This window comes from Neolamprologus multifasciatus, chromosome 5, assembly GCF_963576455.1.
Source record: "Neolamprologus multifasciatus chromosome 5, fNeoMul1.2, whole genome shotgun sequence".
In the NCBI taxonomy this organism is placed as follows: Eukaryota; Metazoa; Chordata; class Actinopteri; order Cichliformes; family Cichlidae; genus Neolamprologus; species Neolamprologus multifasciatus.
In genome coordinates, this window is record NC_140443.1 from 15,913,645 (window position 1) to 15,936,551 (window position 22,907).

The 22,907-nt window shown below is 37.3% G+C and overlaps 1 protein-coding gene across 3 annotated transcripts in view; it reads left to right on the top strand.

The window, feature by feature from the left end:
• The first annotated feature begins 273 nt into the window (after nucleotides 1–273).
• Nucleotides 274–22,907, top strand: part of slc38a3b (solute carrier family 38 member 3b) — a 29,737-nt gene continuing 7,103 nt past the window's right edge. The window contains exons 1-9 of one of the 3 annotated variants that reach the window (XM_085160866.1): nucleotides 274–533; nucleotides 10,326–10,491; nucleotides 10,850–10,870; nucleotides 11,033–11,114; nucleotides 11,235–11,350; nucleotides 13,575–13,648; nucleotides 14,185–14,277; nucleotides 16,126–16,207; nucleotides 21,864–21,946. In XM_085160866.1, the coding sequence (XP_085016992.1) occupies nucleotides 10,388–10,491; nucleotides 10,850–10,870; nucleotides 11,033–11,114; nucleotides 11,235–11,350; nucleotides 13,575–13,648; nucleotides 14,185–14,277; nucleotides 16,126–16,207; nucleotides 21,864–21,946 (655 nt within the window). In that variant the 5' untranslated portion in view covers nucleotides 274–533; nucleotides 10,326–10,387. Of the gene's footprint in view, nucleotides 534–7,857; nucleotides 10,492–10,849; nucleotides 10,871–11,032; nucleotides 11,115–11,234; nucleotides 11,351–13,574; nucleotides 13,649–14,184; nucleotides 14,278–16,125; nucleotides 16,208–21,863; nucleotides 21,947–22,907 lie in introns of those variants that run through there. The other 2 variants (XM_085160865.1, XM_085160867.1) reach the window with 2 other exon arrangements.

Here is a 22,907-nt window from a genome sequence, read left to right on the forward strand (position 1 = left end):
CACTGTCGGGCTTTTAAAAGCTTTCAGACAATTAGGACACGTATGTGAAACTTAACAGGATATCTCCTCTATTATCAGACAGATCTAAAGAGCCGTGTAGTTAAGTTCTTCATTCCGAAGACTTGAGTAATCACTGCCTGCTGAAAGTCAGATTTTTTTCTCTCATATTCGCTCACAGGCTAACTCACAGAACCAAGTGGCTGAAAACTACGTCGAGCAACGCGGCTAAATACCCGGCGGGGGCGGCGGGGGTTGCAAAGGAGGCGGGCCTACCACGACCCCCACAGTTGGAGCTTCAAATGGTTTTACAATGCAAACCATCTCGCAAAGAACAGTTTGTGGCCACTGCATTGGAAAGAGACGGTACAAATGTGCGTAAAAATCCACGAATACAGATAGACAGATAGATGGGCAACTCTCACCTTCCCTGAGGAAAAGAAAGACACGCGAAACGCACGAAAGGAGAGCGTGGTCATCAGCTTGTTCCCACTTACCAGCGGAATTATCGTGGAAGCTTCGTGACAGAGCTTTTGGTGAGACATCACAATTCTGTCTTTTTTATTTATTTATTTATTTATTAGGGGAATGGCTTTGTTACTTGTTGTGACTGACATATTTTTTTCTGCCTTCACTGAGAGGTGGACACTTGTAAAATAATACTTTAAACCTTTATTACAATATTTTGATTTTCATTCAACCACGCAGGAATATAGTAACCTAAGGGGAAAGCAATGAAGAAGACATAAAGGAAATTGTAGCTTCACTCTTTGGATATATAGGCTATAGCTTTGTTTCCTAAAAGGGGGGTGATCAATAAAGAAAGAATAGCATGCTCGGTCCCTCTGGAGTGAGCGCCAAGAGCAGATGTCACGACCATGCGTTTCATCCAGGGCAACAAACTGGTGCTCATCCATTGTTGTTGTGAATCTTTCTTAAATATAAACCGATGCGCCTGAAAGTTACTGTAGCGCAGTTGCAACAGGTAAATCCAAGCTGGACGAATGCCTACGTGAGCAGTATGTGACACAGAAACGGCTTTGATCGCTTATATGATTCCTATTTTCAGCTATTTTTTTTCACAGGAAGATGTAAAACTTTGACATGTTGTGACCCCAGTGTCCCAGTATTCTTACAGGTTTTAGAACAGGCTACTTCCCTGCGGTTTAGGCTGTAGCACATGCAGGCACATGGTATGGAGTAGCTAAGCCCTTTCCTTTTCCTCCTCTTAGCGAAACCATATCCGACGGAAACTAAAATTTTTTCCTACTTAGTTCACCACAAGGTGACAAACATCTAACAACGGCAAGAGTGGATCAGTAGCTATAAACACCAGGAGGAACTAAGAGCAGCCCTTTAAAGCACTTTAAAGTCTGCCTTTGTTACTGTTTGCTGAAGATTAATGCTGTGAAATGGATTTTTATCCCTTTCTAAGTATAAACTAGGCTGATGTGTTGACCAATAAAGAGGCTACAGTTCAGTTAAATAAATAAATAAATTGTAACGGGTAATAAATACATTTAAAATTAGCCATTTTCAGCTGAAGATGCCTAAAATAAACTGGTTTCAGCTACTCGACTGTGAGCATTTGTTTTGTGAGAAAATGAAAACCAAATGATAGTACAACAAGATGATGGGTGGAAGATTAATGAGAGTGATACTTTTTTTCTTAAAATTTTGCATACTTTTTAAAAAAAAATTTGCATACAGTGTGCATTCTAACTCTGAGTATATAATTAAGAATTTACAGCGGCTGTTTATGTTGAAAAGTTGCTTAACTGTAAAGTGTTCTGCAGCAGTAATAACAATACTTACAGTAAAACTGTTTGGGCAGGTGGTTTCATGAAGCTGCAGTTTTGTTTTGCTTTGTTTTGAAATCAGCATAACAGCTTGTGTTAATGTAGGATAAAACTTAACAAGTGGACTGCAGGCGGCTGGCTTAGATTTTCCTTTTGCTGGAAATGTGTGGAAATGTGGTAGGTGGGGAAATGGTGAATGTTTTTCTGCAATGGCTGTCAAGATCTTTCGACCCCAAGCTGCTTAAATGTGTGTGTTGACTAGATGTGTTCGACTGTGACATATTGGGGGAAAAAAAATTGGTTTCCAGGTACTGTGAGAGAGGGTGTATGTGTTTGACTTTGGTCCCTATCGAAACCCCAGTGTGGGGTTTTGTCCTCGGGTCATTATAGTGCAGAATGAGCAGATAAGCCTTGTGTGGTGAACAAAGTGGCTAGGAGTTTGAGCAGGAAGCTGACAGGTGCACAGTGCGTGGAAGTCAGTGTTTTATCCATGTGGGACGCAGCCAGCTGTACTCATGTGTCACATTAAAGAGACCTGTGAAATGTTGTATTTAAGTCAGTCTAACTGTCATGTGTCAGGTTATTATTATCTTTGTCATGGGTCTCATAATCTTTGTGGGTTGAACCAGACTCCATCATGCGCCGGTGTCTATTTATATTGAAGTCATTAGAAAGTCATAGTCGTTTGTTGATATTGTTTATATTGTGTGGCAAAAATACTTTTGTTCAGCATTTTATGAGACAGTTAAGATTGAAAAGAGAGCTCTAATTCTGTTCAGAGTGGATTTTTTAAGCTTTTATCCCCCAAGTTTGTTCCCTGTGGATGAATATGCACTGACATGTTAATATATGATGACTGAAATATTCCACAATGAGCCATAGATTTTGTATTTATATTTGTACTTGTTCTAAAGAATTGCCTTGGCTATTTAGTCTAATGTTTTGTAACCCCAAGAAATCTCCTGAAAGACAATTAATAATAATAAAATGTTAGATAGCAGCTGTTCAAATTTCAGCTCAATATTTCGATTTCTAACTCATGGCATTCATGCATCATTTTTGGCTGCAGCAGACATGTTTTCCAAGGAGTGCTGAGTGAAATCTACTCGACACCATACATTAGACTGCCTGGAGAACATGAAAGAGTAAGATATTTCCCTCAGTAGAGACAATAACTGGACTTCAAATGAACAATAATGATAAATTCTGGATCTGATGGACAAAATTATTGCTCTGTGTGTACTGACCCATATGGGAAAGATTATAGAAAACACAAAGGTTTCCCATTCCCTCGGTAAATGTTTAGGTTTTATGTCTATATCCCAAAAGCCTGACTTTACAATTTACTCATTAAAGTGGTTACTTTGATAGGTTTTCCTCATACAACATTATTACTGCATTCATTCTTCTTTCTCAAAACAGTGTTTCATGGAAAAATGCAAAAAGGGACACTTAATTGTTCAAATCATAATATGAGACATAAAAGCCATCAGAGACAATGTAATAAAAACATACAACATAAAACATTTATTATTTTTTTCCCCCATGTAGTAACAAAGAATCAAAATATCCATAGGCCTTTAAGCCAGGGTACCTGCTTTAATGCTCCCACTGCAATCACTTTATTCTCGCTTTGATGTCACATTTAATCATTTTGTATTTTTTAACTGTTCAAATAAAACAACAACCTGCACCGTCAGTAATTCACCTGTTAAAAATGCAACATTCTTGTGATGCAGTGTAAAAGCTGCCTTAAACACATGCCCAGAGTATAATTGCTCAGTACTTCCCGCTGCAAACTCCTGGTTACCAAACTGTGCATCAGAAAAATGTCCTGCAGTTTATCAAGTAATCATAATTAATGAGAGTTAACTATTTGCTTAAATAACTTACCAAACTATTTTGGCTAAAAATTGAATCAAACAGCCCCTTTAAAAAAAAGCTGGTTGTAGTTACTTCTTACTTCCTTTTGATAACTGTAGGACATATGCTTTTAATATTAAAAGAAATATAGTTGGTTTATTATTATTGCACTGCACTGATTTTTCACTTTACTCACGTATGGCACAGATATATATGGTTAATTCTTGTTATTCAGAAGATCTTCTTTGTAACACTGTAGATTACAAAAAATAATAATAAATAGTGTTTGTTAATAAACACTTAATTACAGCTGATAAATATATGTAATCTCTTATTCTCAAGGTACAAAGTCATGCTACTAATCTTGGCCTGTCTTGTTAGATAGTTGAAGTTGAGAGGTCATTTAAAGAAAGCATTACAGTGGCTTTATTAACACTAAAGCCTCCTTAATTGCTTTAGTGCTAATAAAGCATAATAATTGCATAATTTGCACAATGTAAAATACATCTATGTATTTGCTGGGTTTCAACACGATACGAAATTTTGTTTTTTTTTAACTGTTTTTTTTTACTACAAATGCGCAAAATCAGTTCAAAACCATGGTTGCAACAAATGTAAAACTCTTCTAAAAGGATCAAGACATTACTGATAACTCAAGCTGTCTTTGAACCATCCTGGTTAAACTAATTTGAAGTATCTTTTACTGTCTTCTTTCCATGGTGGCTTCGTTCTGTGTTATCAAGCCTGAAACCCAGTGCTGTTCTCTATAACTGCATATGTGCGCTTGTTTGTTGTATTTTGTTTCTTTGTGTTTTTGTCATGAACCTACGTACGTTTGAGCGTTTTTATCTTCTGTGTTAAACACAGTGACTATATAATGATTGTATAATAAAATGTGAATCGTAAATAAAATGTCCTACTCTTTTTTAAATTTTGCTTTATTATTGTCTATAACATTTTACATCTAGCATTAATTATAAAGATTGTAGACAGGAGAATCTTGGAAAACCTGCATAAATAATCATAAATAATAGCTTTTATATCTACTCGGACCTGTACAGGTGCTTGTACTGACTTGCTTTGGAACAATTCGGGATGTATCAATTAGGCTTAAAATAAAATTTGACGTTTTATGGTTCCTAGATCCTAAAGTGTCAGCCTCTGGGATGTGTAACTCACAACTTCACCTACCATCAGGGTGCACCTGAACACCCGTACTGATGAAATATGGGGAGGTTTGTTGGGCTGTTTGCTATTGCTCTACAAATCATCCTTTATCGGACAACTGAGCCTAATGTTTTCAACTAAATCTTTGTACAAACACAGACTGTATTGTCTGCTTGCACAACTGCACATTGAATTTCGTCCTTGTGTGCTTTCTAGTGGTGGTGCTTCATTTTATGACCCTTTAAATGATTTAGGCAGCTTGTATGTGATGACTAAGAAAAATAAGCCAAGATTATTTTATTGAATTTATAGAGGGTTCAACCGTAGAGATTGAAGACAGTTGTACCAAAGCATCAAGTTGCTTAAATAAATGTCTATCATGTTTATTTTTTACTTTATTTATGCAGTTCAGCAAAAAGGCAATTTCAGAACTACTTGGGGGTAGTTAAAGCTAAAAACAGAAATGTTTTATAGTTAACAGCACTCCCTTTTTTGTTCCTGCAACTATTTTCTTTTTATGTAGTCTTTAATGTCCCTGTCTGTTTGATTTAACATACATTTGATGTCATACATTTGTATAATATATAATTTATACAATTCTAAATTCAATTTCTAAATTAAACACTTCAGTTTTCCTTCAAAATGAATGGTTAGAATACTTTTAGTATACTTTTAGTATACTTTCATGCCTGTTTAAAGTAAAATAAATCATCTGTTCTTTTGAACTGCTTAAAACGTTCGTGTTAATATAAAGGTTTTAGTTGTTGAGAAACCTATCATGATAAATGGAAAGAATATGTAATTCAAGTTCTGGCTGTAATGCAAGACATGAGCATGTGGTCCCCTGTCCCCTGGAAGCACGTGGATTAGGATGAGCTGGTGCTGCCAGGCGCTCTTGGCTGAACCTCGTGCCACATGCGCCTTTCTCATCTACATGTGCTTGCCTGCTCCCCACTGTCCCGTGTTTGTCGCGTGCATGCCCTGCTTTATGTCCTAGTGTCACAGGAATAGATGCTCTGGTTTTAATGATAAGAAAAAATATATAAATAGCTCCTCTTACTTGAACCTTTAACCTTGAATTGTCAAAAAAGAGAGAAAGAAATCAGCTAATCTTTAACTCTCCCACTTGTTCAAACATTTCAAATGTCAGATAAATATAGTAGTTCAAAATGAGACTTTTCAGTTTTTGTCACTTCGTTGCTGAAAACAAAACTCGTTTGGAATCTATATAAAGTCTAAGAGTTATTGAAATTGATACCTTTTTAGAACCAGCCCACATTTCAACAGGTTTTAGAGCTAAATTTCCACGTAGGTGGGGTAATTTCTTTGGAAAGAAAATGACCAAATTCACAGGTCGAATAGTTTTAGAAGTGAACGTCACAAATTGTCACGGGACACAAATTGAATGGGTATACGCTTAAAAAACCCAGGCTTCTGGATCAGTGAGAAGCTATGCTCTTTAAAATTATGTTATATGTGTTAGTATGAAGAAATGATTTGGCTTTAGTTTACTTTTGTGTTTTATGGGAACATTTAAGTGGAAATCACTGGCAAATATTTTCTGTATTTGTCAAAGTGCTATACTGAGATATGTCCCAGCTGTAGCAGCTATCTCCTTTTCACAATAATAAAGAATTCTCTGGTTTAGCAAAGCCACACTTCTGGTAAAATTTGTATACAAATCTGTTTTTAACATTTGAGCCAAATGTTATAAACTTTGTGGTAATTTGAGTCCTTCTACTTCTGTAACTAGTAATTATGTGGTACTATGTTGTCTTTTCAGTCCATAGTTTGGTAAATCCATTAGGATTTACGGTGCCATCTATAAAAGTCATGCTCCTGTCCTCCCACCTCTGTACTTCAGTGTTGAGACAATATGGTAGTCCTGGCGAGCTTTGTACCAAACATCCTGATGCCAAATATATTTATGTTGGTCAAGATCACGAGGAGCTCATTGAACAATGATTATCCAGTCATCAAATATATGTTGATGTTCTATAGCTAAATTGAATCTTGCAGTTTTGTGCTGAATAGCAAACAAGCGTCAGACGCCATCCGCTGAGACTGACATTGTGCAATGTCCTTAACATTGTCCACACTGGCACAGAAACACTGACTTTCATTGATAATCCCTGTGCCAAGTCTGAAGCGCTTTCCCTTCTCATATTCACCTCTGCTGTCTGTGGTGTGATCTTAGTAGGACTACCATTGCGGCTCTAATTAGTGTTATGAATCAATTTATATTCCCAATTTCCCAAGACTTTTTATTTCCCAATTTGTCCTGCAACTGTGTTTTCACATATTTTTAGTTGGCCACCTCTGCTCTTGTAGCCTTTTTAAAGTTTCATCAGACTTTTTATTTCCCCTGGCAGCTCTTTCCATACTTTTGAATAAAGAAATAAATGAGGAAGGTTAAATGTTTATGGTTTATTTTATAAGAGTGTTCTCAGTTGCACTCAGTTTTGTTTCAGTGATTATGCACACACGTGCACACTCACTTTGTTGCATGTGTTTCTACACTAAGACCTTTATTTTCATTCGCTCTAAATGAGGGTTTTTAGTGGTCATAAGAGGAAATTAGGTACTTGTAACATTAGAAATAATGCAATAATTTAGAAAGAATACAGCCTTGAATAATTTGACATTTAACTGACATTGCCTAACCTTAACCATAATACTTTTTTATGGTTGTGGTTAGATTATGCGTTTTCTTGCATTAAGTTTTATCATTTTTTAATGAACCAAACTGAGATTTTTCTTACTTTTCATGGTACTCTATGCAGTACGGAAGAGGATTAGGGCCACTGGAAAAAAATCTGAGAAAAAAAAAATCTCAGAATTCTGACTTTTTTTCTCAGAATTCTGACTTTAATCTCAGAATTCTGACTTTTTTCTCAGAATTCTGACTTTTTTTTCTCAGAATTCAGGAAAAGAAGAAAAAAAAAAGACGTGCCCATTCTGACTTTTTTCTCAGAATTCTGACTTTAATCTCAGAATTCTGACTTTTTTCTCAGAATTCTGACTTTAATCTCAGAATTCTGACTTTTTTCTCAGAATTCTGACTTTTTTCTCAGCATAGTCGTCTATATTTCAGTAGATCCACCTTTAGCACCAATAACTCAAAGTAATCTTTTTCTGTTTGACTTTATCAGTCTCTTCCATTATTGATGAGGAATTTTGGCCCACTCTTCTTCTTAATAACACTGCTTCAGTTCATTTACATTTGTAACCATTCATTTATGGGCAGAGTTGTTCAGGTCTCACAGCAGCATTTCAATCAGGTTGAGGTCTGGACTTTGACTGTGTCATTGCAACATTTTGATTCTTTTCTTTTTTTAGCCATTCTGCTGTAGATTTGCTGCTGTGCTTGGGATCATTATCCAGTTGTATGACCAAGTTGGGGCCAAGATTTTGCTGTAGGACAGATGGCCTCACATTTAGAGTACTGGCATACGGACAGCAAGGTGCCCACGACCTGTGGCAAACAGCAAGCCCAAATGATCTTGACAACTGTGTTTGGCAGCTGATATGTTGCATTTGTTGCATTTTGTTCTCACCATGCATGGTGCTGTGCATTATGGTCAAGACATATATGTTGGGTTTTAGATATATAGAAGACCACAACAGAACAGTCACTGCTGTATTTAGGTATAAACATGGTAAAGTCACGAGACAAAACAATAGGCTTTTGTTGTGTTTGCTGTAAATTCAGTGATCCCATGCTTTATGGTTGTTCATGAACAAACATAATGACTGTAGTTTCACTCACCGTGAGAGGCTCAACATTTTGAAGAGCTTTACATGTTTACATTTCTAAGTTTGATTTATTTTTGCTTGTTTGCGATTGCTTTTCATGTGATGGCCAACACTAATCATAAATTGTATCACAAAGTGTATTTCAATTTCAAAATAGCATTCACACAACATTTTCTCCTCTTAATTTACCTCACTGGAAATAATTGCTGTCAAAGGCCAGTGTTTCAACAGGAAGTGTTTACATCAGGGGGTTTTAGGCTAGGGGATTGAGGCTACGTTAAGGGACGTGGTATCATTGAGCAAATACTGACTCACCAGATAACATGGTGCAAGGTATCAGTAATGTTAGGTATTTTTTCTTTTTAATTTAAAATCCAGATTTAGATCTTCTTCTTTTTTAAATTGATGAAAGGTATTCATAAATTTGAAGAGCCCAGTACCCGATTATATTGTGAAGCACGCAGTGTCCTCTCAAGTTTCTTTCCTAGCTTCAGTGGCATTGTATCAATGACACTCTTTAATTGTACACTATGAATAGCCACAGCAGTGATCTTCTGGCAGAGAGGACACTGTGAACACAATTGAGCTGCTCTACCCTGGTCACAGCGGAAACTACTAACAACACACCATTGTCTGTCTAAGTTCTCACTGAAGTATAGAAGAGTATTTATTTCTGTTAAAAAGTCTGAGGCAAATTTTAAAGAGCTATTAATTACAGGCTTGCTAATGATAAAATGACAAATACTCTGACATTCTCTTCTGACTGTAACTGTGAATACAGCGTCCCCCACACTGATGCTACTGTTAAACTGTATAATTATAGTAGCCTCATAATAGCTGTTTTGGAAAGCGCTTTCTCTGTTATTTGAAGCATTTTGTTGTGAGTGATCTGGCATCTCGTTTAATCATACTCATGTTTATATTCATCATCAAGGCCACAGTGTCATTGTGTGGGGATGTCAGCAGTAGCACTAAAAATCGAGGGATCTGGAATATAAAAGACAAGAGCAAATACGGTTATAAAAAAAAGTACTCTGACTGTGGACTTTGCCTTAGTGATCCTGACTTGTTTGCTTTGCTCCATTCTGAAGTTCTGGAAAGCAGAACATGCATCGTCATATTTCATCCTCACATTTGATTATTTGCAGTTCAGTGTATGGACTACAGAAACTTCTGAAAAAGAACGAATGAGGTCAGATCATGTTGTCAGGCGTGTTGAACGTCACTCGCTTGACTCTGAGTCATTCCTGTGCTGTACAGATGTATTCTGGATAGAAAAATTTGACAACGTCGTGAACACAACATTTTGTTCCAATTTCTAAAAAAGAAAATTGGGCAAAAACAAATGACTTGTTTGTGGCCTGTAAAGTTTAGCTTTCAGTGACGTGGCACAGACAAAGGCAGCCCCACAGCACATTTCTAGGCCCTCTCTGAAAAGAAGGATTGGATATAAGGGTTTCTTCAGGTCCACCCTTTTCAAGTTTAACAAACTTGCAGAGATGTATATAAGGATATTTTTCACATGGACTAATCAAAAGTCTATGAACTTTTAGAGAAAGCTTGTGTTTCCACAAGCATTAAAAAGTAGCTGATTGTCTACAACAGGCTGGCTGAAACCACATGTCTTGAAGGCCATTAAGCATGTTAAGTGTACATTGTCTTTATGAAATGGTTTATCCAAAACAAATAAGGCCTCTTGTCTGACATGTTATCTGACTCATGTTTTTTCCACCTCTGCCCTAGATATTCAAGTCACTCATAAGAACTGCTTTAATCGAACGCATACACCAAACAGAGCTTGAATTATGGAGCCTTCTCAATCAGAGATGAACATATTATCAAACGGGAAAAGTCATGACCTCGGCGAGGATGTGGGTGTGCCATTGAAAACAATACTAGATGAGGATCAGTGAGTATTCTTTCCTTATGAATGGCTGCCTTTGTTTAATACGGCTTGAAGCAAGTATTTTTTACGCTTTCCTTTTTGTCTTTCTCTAGTTATACTTGTGTGAAAGCCACAATCTCATAATCCAATTAAACAATATTATTTTAAATTCAAATGTCACTGCTAAAGCTAAAAGCAAATGTTTGATTTGTTTTTGCTTACTGTTGTCACTATGATAATTCTCCATTAATAGTGAAAATGATGAACAAGATAACAGATGTGGTGAACCACATAAAGTATAACTTCATAAATAATACTCGCTTTTTTAAATGCATGTTTACCTTGTTTTTGTGCTCGCCTCAACTGGTGGATCCTTATACAGAAATGGCACTCAGACAGTCAGGTATGTTTACAGAGATTTACGTCAAGGGTTTTCAGCTACATATTTGCCCATTACGTCACCTTCAAAGCACATGATTTGCTAGAGTCTGCAGACGATGTTTGCTCACTTTCTCAGTGGCGGACGGAAATGCCATCAATTAACACCTGCAAATCTGGCCTCTAGATATGAAGAGCCTGATGATGGACTGGAGAACGAGGAATTTTTGCCCAACGAAGGCGGAAAGAAACCCATACGTTTCACAGATGTAAGTGAGAAACCCAACAATTGTAGCTATATAACATAGGTAACAACATTAGGTTTTATCTTAAATTGGCATTTAATGTATACTCTGTTTTTTATTTATTTATTTATATTGGATTTACAGTTTGAAGGAAAGACGTCTTTTGGCATGTCGGTCTTCAACTTGGGCAATGCTATTATGGGTAGTGGAATCCTGGGTTTAGCTTATGCCATGGCCAACACTGGGATACTCCTTTTTTGGTGAGTAAAAGAGTTTTAAAACAAAAAATAAAACAAGTTATGTGACATTTTTACAGCAAATCAAACTTACAGAGATGTCTGAATATTGTCTTAAACATTTCTTTTGGAGGAGGATACTTGTTCACCTTTTATCATTAATTAGATTGATACAACCCTTATTTCAAGCTTCGTACAATAGCTTTTACTGTATGGGGACAGTCTATTTTTGCACTGTCAAAAGAAAAGACTATATCTATCAGCATATAGAAAGTTCTGTAGCAGGTAGTTTCAGTTCTTCCCTTATGGATGGATCTACATATTTTACACTGGATGTCTTTTCTGGCACAATTCTCCCATTAATACTCCCAAATGGGAGCAGACTGGCTTGTGACCTCTTGAGGCTGGTTTTGTAACCCCTACTGGTCTCAACACAGGGATCTTTTGTATATTAAGGAAATGTGTTAACCAGTACACTATGGAGCTAGCATATGGAAAACTATTTTGAGACTAATTCTTAGAACTATGTTCTCATGGCAGTGCCAAGAAACCAGTGAAGACCTCAGGAAATATCTTCACCTAGGAAAGGAATTTTCACATGGATGTAGGGAATCACAGAGATCTTGGTATAACGAGTCATCCTAAGCGATGCTGTCAGGCCCCACATTTATATTGAACAAACAAATGTATGACAGCTTCCCACCTGTCAGCAAAAAAAACAATTAGTCTTTTTCTGACCTCAAGATTTGCTATTCTACTGATATGCAGTGATTAAACTGAAAGGAGGTTGTACTTCTCAAAGTAATCTGCTTTTTCAGTGCATTTATAAATAGTACTGATTTATTATATGTCTTAATGTCTTGCAACACATTATATGCCAAGATTGGTTCACTTTTATTTATTGCCTCTCTTAGGCCCCAAGCCTCCTTGCCACATAGGCCATAGAAAGGCCACAGCTCAGAATAACTGAACCTCCAGACCCCATAGAGGCATCCATACAGACAGCTGCTGTCAGACCATGACCCAGGTTTTCCTAGTCATATAGTTTATGTTTAAGTAGCTGCAAAGAAGTGAGACTGGAGCAGAAAATGGCCTCAGCGTCTGGGGAAAGCAGGAAGTCAGTTTAGTTTATACAGAGTAGCTCTTGTACTGAAGGAACCTATAGCCTTATGGAATCTTCCTATTAGTACTTGCATTAGAACTGTATAGTGTATGACTAGCACAAATATAGTTAGACTGTAATATTACATCAAGCCAAATTTAACACATACAGAAAAATAAGTAATAAATAAGTACAGCACAATAAGTATGTTTATAGATGTCTGTATTATAACCACATTAATGCTAGAACAGGTGTTTCAGCCACTGAAACAGCTATCCAGACTGAAAAAAATACTACTGAAAATACATGATACTGCAAGGTTTATAGATCTGGCTGGAATAAGTATTTTAAACAGTTGCAATTAAAGTTGACATATAAAGGCTAATTTACATCATGAAAAGCTGACAGATGTAACACTGCCTGTGTAGCTGGATTTAAGAAATGAGTGCTTAATCCTTCGGGATTGTATTCTGATTCTGAAAGTTCAAGTTTTTAAAACATGTTTATTGCCATCTTGTGCCAGTAGAGAACGTGACATCATGTGGTAGGTTTTTTTGCGGTCAATAGACTTACATTAGTTTATGTTAGCTAACAAAACTAATAACTCAGGAGAAAATAAGGACATCCATCTATCCAGTCGCTTCCGCTTATCCTTTTCAGGGTCGCGGGGGGTGCTGGAGCCTAAAATAAGAACAGTAAAATAAAATAAAATATAAAAAACATCAGTTTTTCACTTTTGTCCTGCCCTTGGCTGCGTCAATGAGTTTTATGTTAAAACTGAGGATATGCTGTCCAGCTGTCACTCTCTGTCTCTGAAGCAGTAAGTGGTTCTTCATTGTTTGGTTAGCTGTACTCAAACTGTAAAATCCACCTGTTAGCCATAATGTTTGAATTTGTAAAGCACTTTATGAATGAGATTAGTATGGAGAGCGGGTTTGAGACATGTGACAGGTGGTTTACCAAAATAAAAAACCTGGAGTCAGAAACTGATTTTTTCTTGTGTGGTCATATGTACTGTGCGGCACAATCAGCTGATGCAGTCAGTGCTAATTTATGACCACAAAATATCATGAATCAAAAAAACAAATTTCAGGATAATAGTGGTATAGAAAATAACGAGTGTGTGACTTTTGTTTTTTGTCACAGGTTTCTTCTGACTGCAGTAGCAGCTCTGTCATGCTACTCTATTCATCTGCTGCTCAAATCCTCAGGCATTGTGGGTAAGCATTGTGTCATTTCTCAGTGTTTTGAAAAGAAATGGTACAATTACATGTTGTAAAGTTCTCACATCAAAAATCCCTTGGAGATTGCTATTGTGGTTGCCATTAGAAAAGGACAGCTGATAAAGTTGAAAAAATCAAAAACCGCTTAATGTCAAAGAGTGCTTGACTGGAAAAAAAAGTTATGTGAAAAAAACTTGATCAACAAACAAAGTATTCATAATTTAAATGTATTTTTAAAAGTCAATTTTGTATAGAAGGATTTGATTTTCAGTCATCGCAACTTGTGTAATGCCCTGTCTCATTAAATAAAGACATTTTGTTTTGTTTTTTTATTCCGTAATTTGAGGTTTCGCTGAGTTAAAATTGTCTAGGCAAATTTTAAAACTAGAAAAAAAAGTCATGTCAGCGTACTCTCTATTTATCTAAGTTGTGCAGCCATTTGTCAACCCCTCTGAAAGCATCTCGTTGTGTTCCTTGGACAGAGATCTTAGCAAATATAACTGAATTTGTGATTGTTTGTAATCTGCTTACAGGAATCCGAGCTTATGAACAGCTGGGGTACAGGGCCTTTGGCAATCTTGGAAAAATAGCTGCTGGCACAGCAATCACCCTGCAAAATATTGGAGGTGAGGAGACAGTGTAGGTTTGGAACATGTTCACTCATGTGTTCTTCCACTGGCCTGTAGCTATAAACTGAATTCACTTCAGTTCAATTCTGTTATATGCTTATTGCACCAAATCACTTCAAGGTGCCTTATACTGTAAGGTAAAGACCCTATAACTATAGTCAAATAAGCCATTAGTATTACTTTGGCTTTTGGTCCTATTTATTAGTTTGGGATATGATAGAGTATTAACACTGAAGTAGCTGCTTATAAGTAGCTGTAGTACTTGTGATTTTGACATTAAAAAGATTTGCTCTTCTTACTGACCAGAGAGTTGTTGAGCCAAACTAGGTCATACCTTCTTCTTAAGCATGAACTACTCAACCCAGCTTCTTAAGAAAAAAGCCACAGTTTACCCTGTTGATTTCCGAATTATTAAAATCACTAAAGAAAGCTACTTTTTTGTTGCTCCCTTGTCATAAGGGGTAGTATGTGTAAATCACAACACCGTTTTTGAAAAGAAAATAATCATAATCAGTCATCAGTATGAGTTATATATTTTATAAATTCTAACACAGATTTCAACCATTTCTAAGCAAAGAAGCAGCCACAATTAATGTAGTCACTTGAGTTAGGCCCAGGATATAGCTCCTCAGGCTGGTTTAGATTGTACCTTTTAAAGAGAACATATTCAGAAATCAGTAAGTTTTTCTGATCTCTGGCGTTCCACAAGGCTCCATCATTGGTCCTTTGTTGTTAGAAAAACATGTCTGCAGTTACTTGAAAATGGAGCTGCTTGATTACTAACAGACTCAAAAAGATAAAGCTGCTTTCCTTTCTTCACTAACGATTAGCTTTGGTACTGATTGTAAGATTACATTTGATGATTACATTTAAAGCATTTCATGGCCTACAACAAAAAAAACATTTCATCAAATGAAACTGAAGCAGTCAGTCATGAGTGTCATCGGGCAACAGTGGCTTTTCCTAAGACCAGAGTCAAGACAGATGGAAATTATCTGTGAAAGTCACCATAGATTATCACAGTCATTGATGTTTTTTTGTTTTGTTTTTTTCACTCTTTCTTTAAACTTGACTTTAAAAATGTTCTTAAATGCATTTTCCAGCTCTATCTTGTACTTAATTATTTATTGTAGGAGAGCTTGATTATATGTTTTAGTGTGATGTGATGTAATGTGATTTTAATGTGCCTCGCAAAGCTTCTTAAGCTCTAAATTAGTCCATAATTGAGATAACCCCATACTGATTTCATAACTAGTTTGCTGCTACTACGTGGTAAGATCTGGTACGATCTGTATCCAGATAACTGAAAAGGGGAAAATATGTTAATGCAAGCCGTAAACGCACAAGCATGTCACTGTGATCAGTCATACCACTCACTACCACTAACTTCACCTGCTCCTTCTAACCAAAACATTCCGACAGAAGTTGCAGATATTACTCATAGGTATAACAATTACACTGTAAAGAAGCTACAAAGCATAATTGTCATTGGAAAACTGACCTTATTTTTCAACAAATACACACTTTTGCTTGAAAGGTAACAGAGTCTATCGTCCCAGCTCAGCTAAGTTATAATCTTAAACCTGTTTCAAAGCAATAAAGTTTTGGTGCGAACGATAAATACTGAAAGTAGTAAAAGTTAGTAAAACATCCAATTTCCCAAAAGTACAAAGGACGTGACCACAGTGTCCGCAGTAGTAGCGACGGCTGTGTCACCTATGTAAACATGATGTGGTAAGTGTACTTGTGTCATGGTTTTTCTGATGTTTGTTTGGTTAGCGTGTGTACTTGCACTGTGGTTTACTTCACCACATGTTACATTTCCCCTGTCTTGTCTTGTTACAGCTATGTCCAGCTACCTTTACATTGTTAAATCCGAGTTACCGCTGGTCATCCAAGCTTTCCTGAAGGTTGAGCCCAACAGCGAGTGAGTCTTGTCATTTATGTCCTTTTCAGTATTTACACCACCGGGCTGACATGAGCACATGAGTCTTGCCTGTTGTTGACCCAGAGCTGAGACACTGTGTGCAGGGTCATGGGGCCTGGCCCAGTTTGCAGCATTTACTGAGTCAGTTGGTTTGGGGGTGTAATGAGAATGGGAGCCTGGAATTGGCTGTACAACAGGAAGGATATGATTGGGCATCTGATACTAAAGCACACAACATCAATCCTCACTACTGTCAGCTTGTAGAGGCAAGCACTGTCCACGTCAGAGTTGTGCCAGAGACACGGTCTGCATAAGGCCACGGAGGACTGAAGTAGATTCCAGCTGTCTGTTTAAATCTAAAAATGGATTGCAGCTATAATACTTATGTGCTGCAGCCTAGACGGTCTGAGGGCAGATATTCAATAACTCAAGATACTCAACAGAATACTTTATTCAGTTCAATTTAGTTTTATTTATATAATGCCAACTAGCAGGATTACACATGTCAGGGCATAATGTGGAGACCTTCTGAGTTAAATGGGCTTGACACAAGATTTTCATCTAAGCATGGGGCTTGTTCCAATTGTTGCTCGTTTGTGTATTTTAGTAGAATTTTTCCCTTGCTTGGATAGACTCCAGCCGCCCCATGACCTTGTATTCAATAAGCAGAAGGGAATGAATGATGCATGGACTCATAATTACATAACTGTTCAAGTCGTAGGTGCTTCAAATATTTAAAGTCATAAAAAAAGACCTTCAGCTGTAAGGGGTCTTGCAACACATAGTGTGGCAATCCAGAATCCTGACCTCAACATTATTAAGTCTTAAGATTAAGATTAAAACCAACTGAGACAACCTAAACCAGGGGTAGGCAACCTTTCTGATGGCGAGTGCCATTTAAAATTTCCTCAGAGGTCAGTGTGCCACATTATTGCATTAGCAATAAATTTAATAACACTCTATATTAACAGTTACACAATATATAGAACCACTTTATAGAATTATATTTGTTTGCATATGTTGGCAGCTATCAGTGAATAGTTATCAGCTATTTTGAAACAAAAAAAGACACTTTTTATCCATAACAAGAACTCCATAACAGCAAATGAACTGTACAACAGAAAATGCAAATGCTATTTATGGTCTCCTCACAATAATGATAAGAAAAATAAACTAAGCCAATATGGCATGTTTGTTAATACAGAGACACACATGTTATGTGATCTCTGGTCTCCCATTCAGAGACACAGGTCTCCAAGTGTCCAGCATTCAGACGGCTACCTGAGGACACTCATGTGAGAGAAAATCTGCTCACACAGATATGTAGAGCCAAATACTGTCAATAAGGCCTCTGCAATGTTCTGAAGACAGTTAAACTTGTCAGGTAGTGATGTCCAGCAGGTAAAAATGCAAGCTCCATGAACACGCACAGCTGTGGATTCCAGCTGCTTCGATGTTGCATTAACTGGCATTAACTCAGCCAGTTAATGCGAGACAAATCTAGCTGCTCATTAAAGATTTCTGGTTTGATCAGAAAATAAAACATTGGTTCATACACCTGAAAGTCCCAAAAACGCATTGTGAATTCTGTCTCGACTCTACGGATGTATCCGTGTATTTCCGTGGTGCTGATGCTGAGCGGAAAGCTCCTGAAGCTTTTGAAGTGTAGGAATGTGGAAAGGTAACAACGTCCCTCTCACTGGTAGGCTAAGTTATTTTTAGCCAATTACAAGTTGAATCTGGTAGTTGGGGTTGTTAGCTAAAATACCGTCATTAAGAAGCGGCACAACTAATGTGTCTATGCGAGCTGCCATTTACCATTAATCCACTACTGGGACAAAAAAACAGCCCGGGCATTTTGACTAGAGACCGGCCCACCAGGTATTAAAGCTATAAAGCCTTTGAATGAAAACAAACGCTGTTGTGACAGTGATGTACAGTCTTGTTGGTATATGTATGATTTCTATACATTTTACATCAGATAAAAACTTTGGTTGTAAGATTCAGATAATTATTTAATAAAAGCTAGATATTTTAAATGAGAATAAGAAAGTATTTCTTTGTGCCCCCCTTTCCCTGTTAATGCCCTATCTGGCCCCCCTGGCAAAACTTTGCCAGATCCGCCCCTGCACAGTTACCAGCTGTCAGCTACTTTAAAAAAAGGATCCTGGTGTTATTTGTCTCTCAGAAACAGTTCATAACTTCCCTTCAACTCATTCATGTCACCTAAAAGGTAAACCTGTTTCTCCATCACCTGTTCAGCTCTGATGATTCAGTAAGGACATCTCCTGGTTTCATCTTCATGTTTCCCTCTCACCACATATCCAAACCAATATCATGACCAGCAGCTTTTACAGCTGTGGCTCCAGCAAACATCAGCTGATACTAGGAATTAATATTAAATAAATTCTAACAACAGCTGATCAAGCTTAAACGTGCTGCTGTTGTTTAGTGCGACATCCGCTGGTTTCCTCTTTCTGGCGCAAAGTGGGCGATAAACAAACAAGAGAGAAAAGCCGATCAGCTGATCGTTAATCAGTTTCATGATTGAAGTAGCAACGGGGGGGGGGGGGGGGGGGGGGGGGGGAGAGAATGAGAGAAGAAGAGGCAACTCCAGCTTTGTGTCTTTTTCCATTCTAGCTGAAGTACGGGACAAACTGTGTCCCTTCTCAGCTCAACACCAAACGCGTAATATTTTCTCTGAATGCGGGAGAGAAACGGGACGATTCCGTCTTTTTTAGATGCCTGATGGCCAGTCCAGCTATCGTCGTGCCATCAGTTAACACTTCTAACTGATGTTAACCCCGTGCCTAGGGTTGCCGACCCATGACCTAAACCCACATAACAACTGCAGTTCTTTCGTAGTTCTCAACCTACTTGCCACCTACGTTAAACGCTTATAGCCAAATGAAATAGATGTATTGAGCTCTGTAACTGCTCTACATGCCTTGCACACACACACACACACACACACACACACACACACACACACACACACACACACACACACACAAATGACATGACAGCAGCAGGTGGTGTAAAATGGGGTGCCAAATTCTGAGGCTGAGGATAGGTCAGCTCAGGGCCAGCCCTTTAGCAACGGAGGCACACTGTGTTCATGTCCACTCGATGAAAATTGTCGTCCAAATTCATGGCGTCACAGCAACTAAGAGGAATGAGGGGTGTGTAGTGGGTCTGCAGCTTTATTTATGACTAGTGGCTCTTGAATTAGAAAGCTATCGTGTGGTGGAGAGACAGCCAAGTGCCTTTCACTCTGCCTGAGTTTAAGTAGTTTGTGCCAGTGCTGAAGTAGATCTGAATTGGTTGGTGTTGTTTTATGTAGGGTATGTGAAGGTTTTTTTTGGCAAAATATAAAGGGTCCAGTGATGTACAGCATGTTCAAATACAGAGAGGCTGAGACATTTGGAAACATGTCTGCCATTCAGTTCTAGAAAAAAAATCTGTTAATCCAACCTAGGGTTGTCACTCTATGAGAACAGTGAAAGTTAAATCAAAAACTAATTTTGAGGGAGAGAAAACCAAAACTGTTTGTATTGTCACTGCTAATGCAACTTTGGAAGCTAAATGTTAAAATACTGCTAGTCAGACTAACACAGTTTACTTCCAAAGACTTCATTTGACTGAACTTGGATTTCAACTCTAGACTTGACTGGACAGAACTTGTCCCAAGTGCAAGTGCACCTGCATGTGAAAGCTGCTCTCATTTGACCTACCGCCTAAAAGGCCAAAGAAGGCATGACCTATGATTTGTGCAACTTCCCCTGCTTTTAAGTGACTCGCCCAAATTCGCATGCACTACACTGGTAGTGTCATAGATCACACTGTGTTCCAGCATGTAGGACTGTGGCAGACAGCCGATCCTACTCTTTGTGTTTCTTGCAGGGTTAAGAATAACAGGCTTAGCAGTGAGAAACAGGCTTTAGGGGACAAAGACTTTCCTATGCACAGGATTTAAGAGACAGTTGACTTTAAACTGCATGTTTGTGTGGTCCCATTTGGCTCTACAGCTCCTGATGTTTTAAGTTTAGACAGGTAAAATGACTATAAACATGCTGTTTCACCACATTCATTTATTTATATTCACTTAGCAGATGGCAGGTAGATAAAGCGCTAAAGTTCACAGAATAACTCACTGTATGGATAAGTATAAAAAAGGCACTGTAAAGTGCCTAGATAGATTAGTCCCACTGGAAAAAAGTCATATAGATGCCACTGCATTCCGTTTAGTATAACTGATGATTTGAGTAGTGATTAAAGACAAATAAATGTTTTTAAAACTTAAATATATTATGCCCATCCTTTATTACACAGCTGGATCACAGTGTCAAATCAATAAAAGCTATATCATAAAAGAAGTCAGACTCTCTGCAGCATCTCTAACTGCACCCTAACACCTGACAACTGAGTGTCAGCATTTATACAGCGGTTAACAAAGTTATTAGACCACCTGTCATAAAACAATAAAACACAAATATTTCAGTAATCTGTGAAAAACGTATTTAAAACTCAAATTTATAGCTGTTCTTTGGGCAAATAACAAAAGGAAATAATGTTTTTATACCCAAATTTGAGCAGGTGCAGTTGATTGGTAGGTAAACAACTGTAATTCGGTATCTTGATGAAATATAAGAATGTCTTTTACTATTTTTTCTGCTTTTTCTGAAAAACAGTACATTTGAAAATTTGATGATAACAACAGTAAATTTATTTTACAATTAAACTAAAAAAAAAACCCATAAATAATGATTTTGGTAATTACTAGTACTGTTATTTAGGGCAATTGGAGAATAAACCTTCGCAGGTTTGCACCCTCTGAACCTGCGCAGGATGTGTCAAAAACAACAACAGGTTATGACACAGTGTAGGTTATGGCGTGGGTTACAAGATAGTTTACAGTGCAGGGTTTCAGCAGGGTTTGCAGATATGACAGATACCACGGTGTAGATTTAACACAGAAGTACGAAGCCACTGTAACACTAACATTTGTCTACATGTCCTTAGAATAAACATATACATGTAATCTCAGCTATTGAGGTTGCACAACAGAGATATTTTCTTAATTGAATGAATTTCACAAGATATTTGTTCAGAGTGAGGACATGTCTGGGGACCTGATGATGACAAACTAGCAGAGCTGTAGAAGGAGACTGTAAATGTGAACACTAATACTTGTCTGATGTCTTTTTTTCTGTTTGAAAGAGAGGATAAAGTGTCTGACAGGGACTTTAAGCTGATACTGGTAACATTTGCTGACTTCTTCAGTCCTAAGATGTTTAGGCACCATAGTGTTTTGCTTTACTGCAACTGTGACCAGTCATATAAATAATCTGAGTTATGCAACACACTATTCTAGTACTTCTGTCGAGAGTAACATAAGCAGACACATTTTTTCCACAATCTTGTGGCCAAGGGTGTTCCCAACAGGTTACTGTTGGCCTGACAAAATGGGGTACATCAACCATTTGGACCAACAGATTTTTAACAGCCTTGTGTCACAGATTTAGCTGCACTGACATTTTTAAAAGTACAAAAACAGCACTAACTCTATGCTACATGTACAGAATGAAGAAACATGTTACCACCACACACTCTTACCAAAAGCTTACCAAAATAAACTAGATTTTTCTCCAAACAGTCTGTGGTACTTGAACGGAAACTACCTGGTCATCATGGTCTCTGCCAGTATCATCCTGCCCCTTGCTTTAATGAAACAGCTTGGTGAGTATAATGTAAATATATCTTTGTTATGGGAGTACTGTTTTCCACTTCCATTTACCAAAGAAAGCTGTTAGTGTGTTGGAACATGCTATAATAATACCTTTTTACAAATATTAGAAAACTGTCACAGCTACAAATTGCTTCACAGTTTGAATAAAAGCCATATGTTAAAGATAAATATGCACGTTCGAATGTACAGACACATAAAAAGGCACATAATCGTCAGAAGCTCATTCAGACATATAAGCAAATAGTTGTAAACTATGGCCAAAAATAAAGGGATGAGGATTAAGGGAAAGCTAACCTATAAAAATGAGTTTTCAGCAGTCATTCAAAACAGTTATCAGAATCAGCTAACATGTGATCTAATGCATACATCAGACAGTGATGATGTTTTTTTCTCCCTACAGTTGCCCTGCTGTTAAAAAAGAAAACAAAAACAAAAACATCCTCTTTTGAATCAGACCACTAAGGCAACTTTAACCTTATTGTTGACACAATACTAAAGCGAGTGGGCAATTGCATATAGGTGAATGTATAGGTGTTTTCTGCACACACAGTGACCAGAGATAAAAGATAAGCTTGAAGCAGATAAAAAAGCCAAATTTACTGATCTATGAGTCTAGCCAGACTTCCAGGACCATGTACACAACACCAGCGGGTTTAACTTTCCAATATAAATAATAAATTATTTGAATTCCCTAAGAGTAAAAAAAAAGTAATAATATAATATGTATTATAATATACTAATAATCAATAGCTAGTGAAATAATATAAAATATGTATGTTGTCTTCACTTAAATTTACAGTTTGACTTACATTTTTTTATTTTTAACTTAATTAAATGGATCTCCATGGCAGCTGGGCAAGGTCCCTGCATAACAAGTATTATGTGTTTACAGTCTGTATTAACAGTTAATGTCCTTTTATTCAGCTACTCGTTGTAACATAGCTTCTTTAA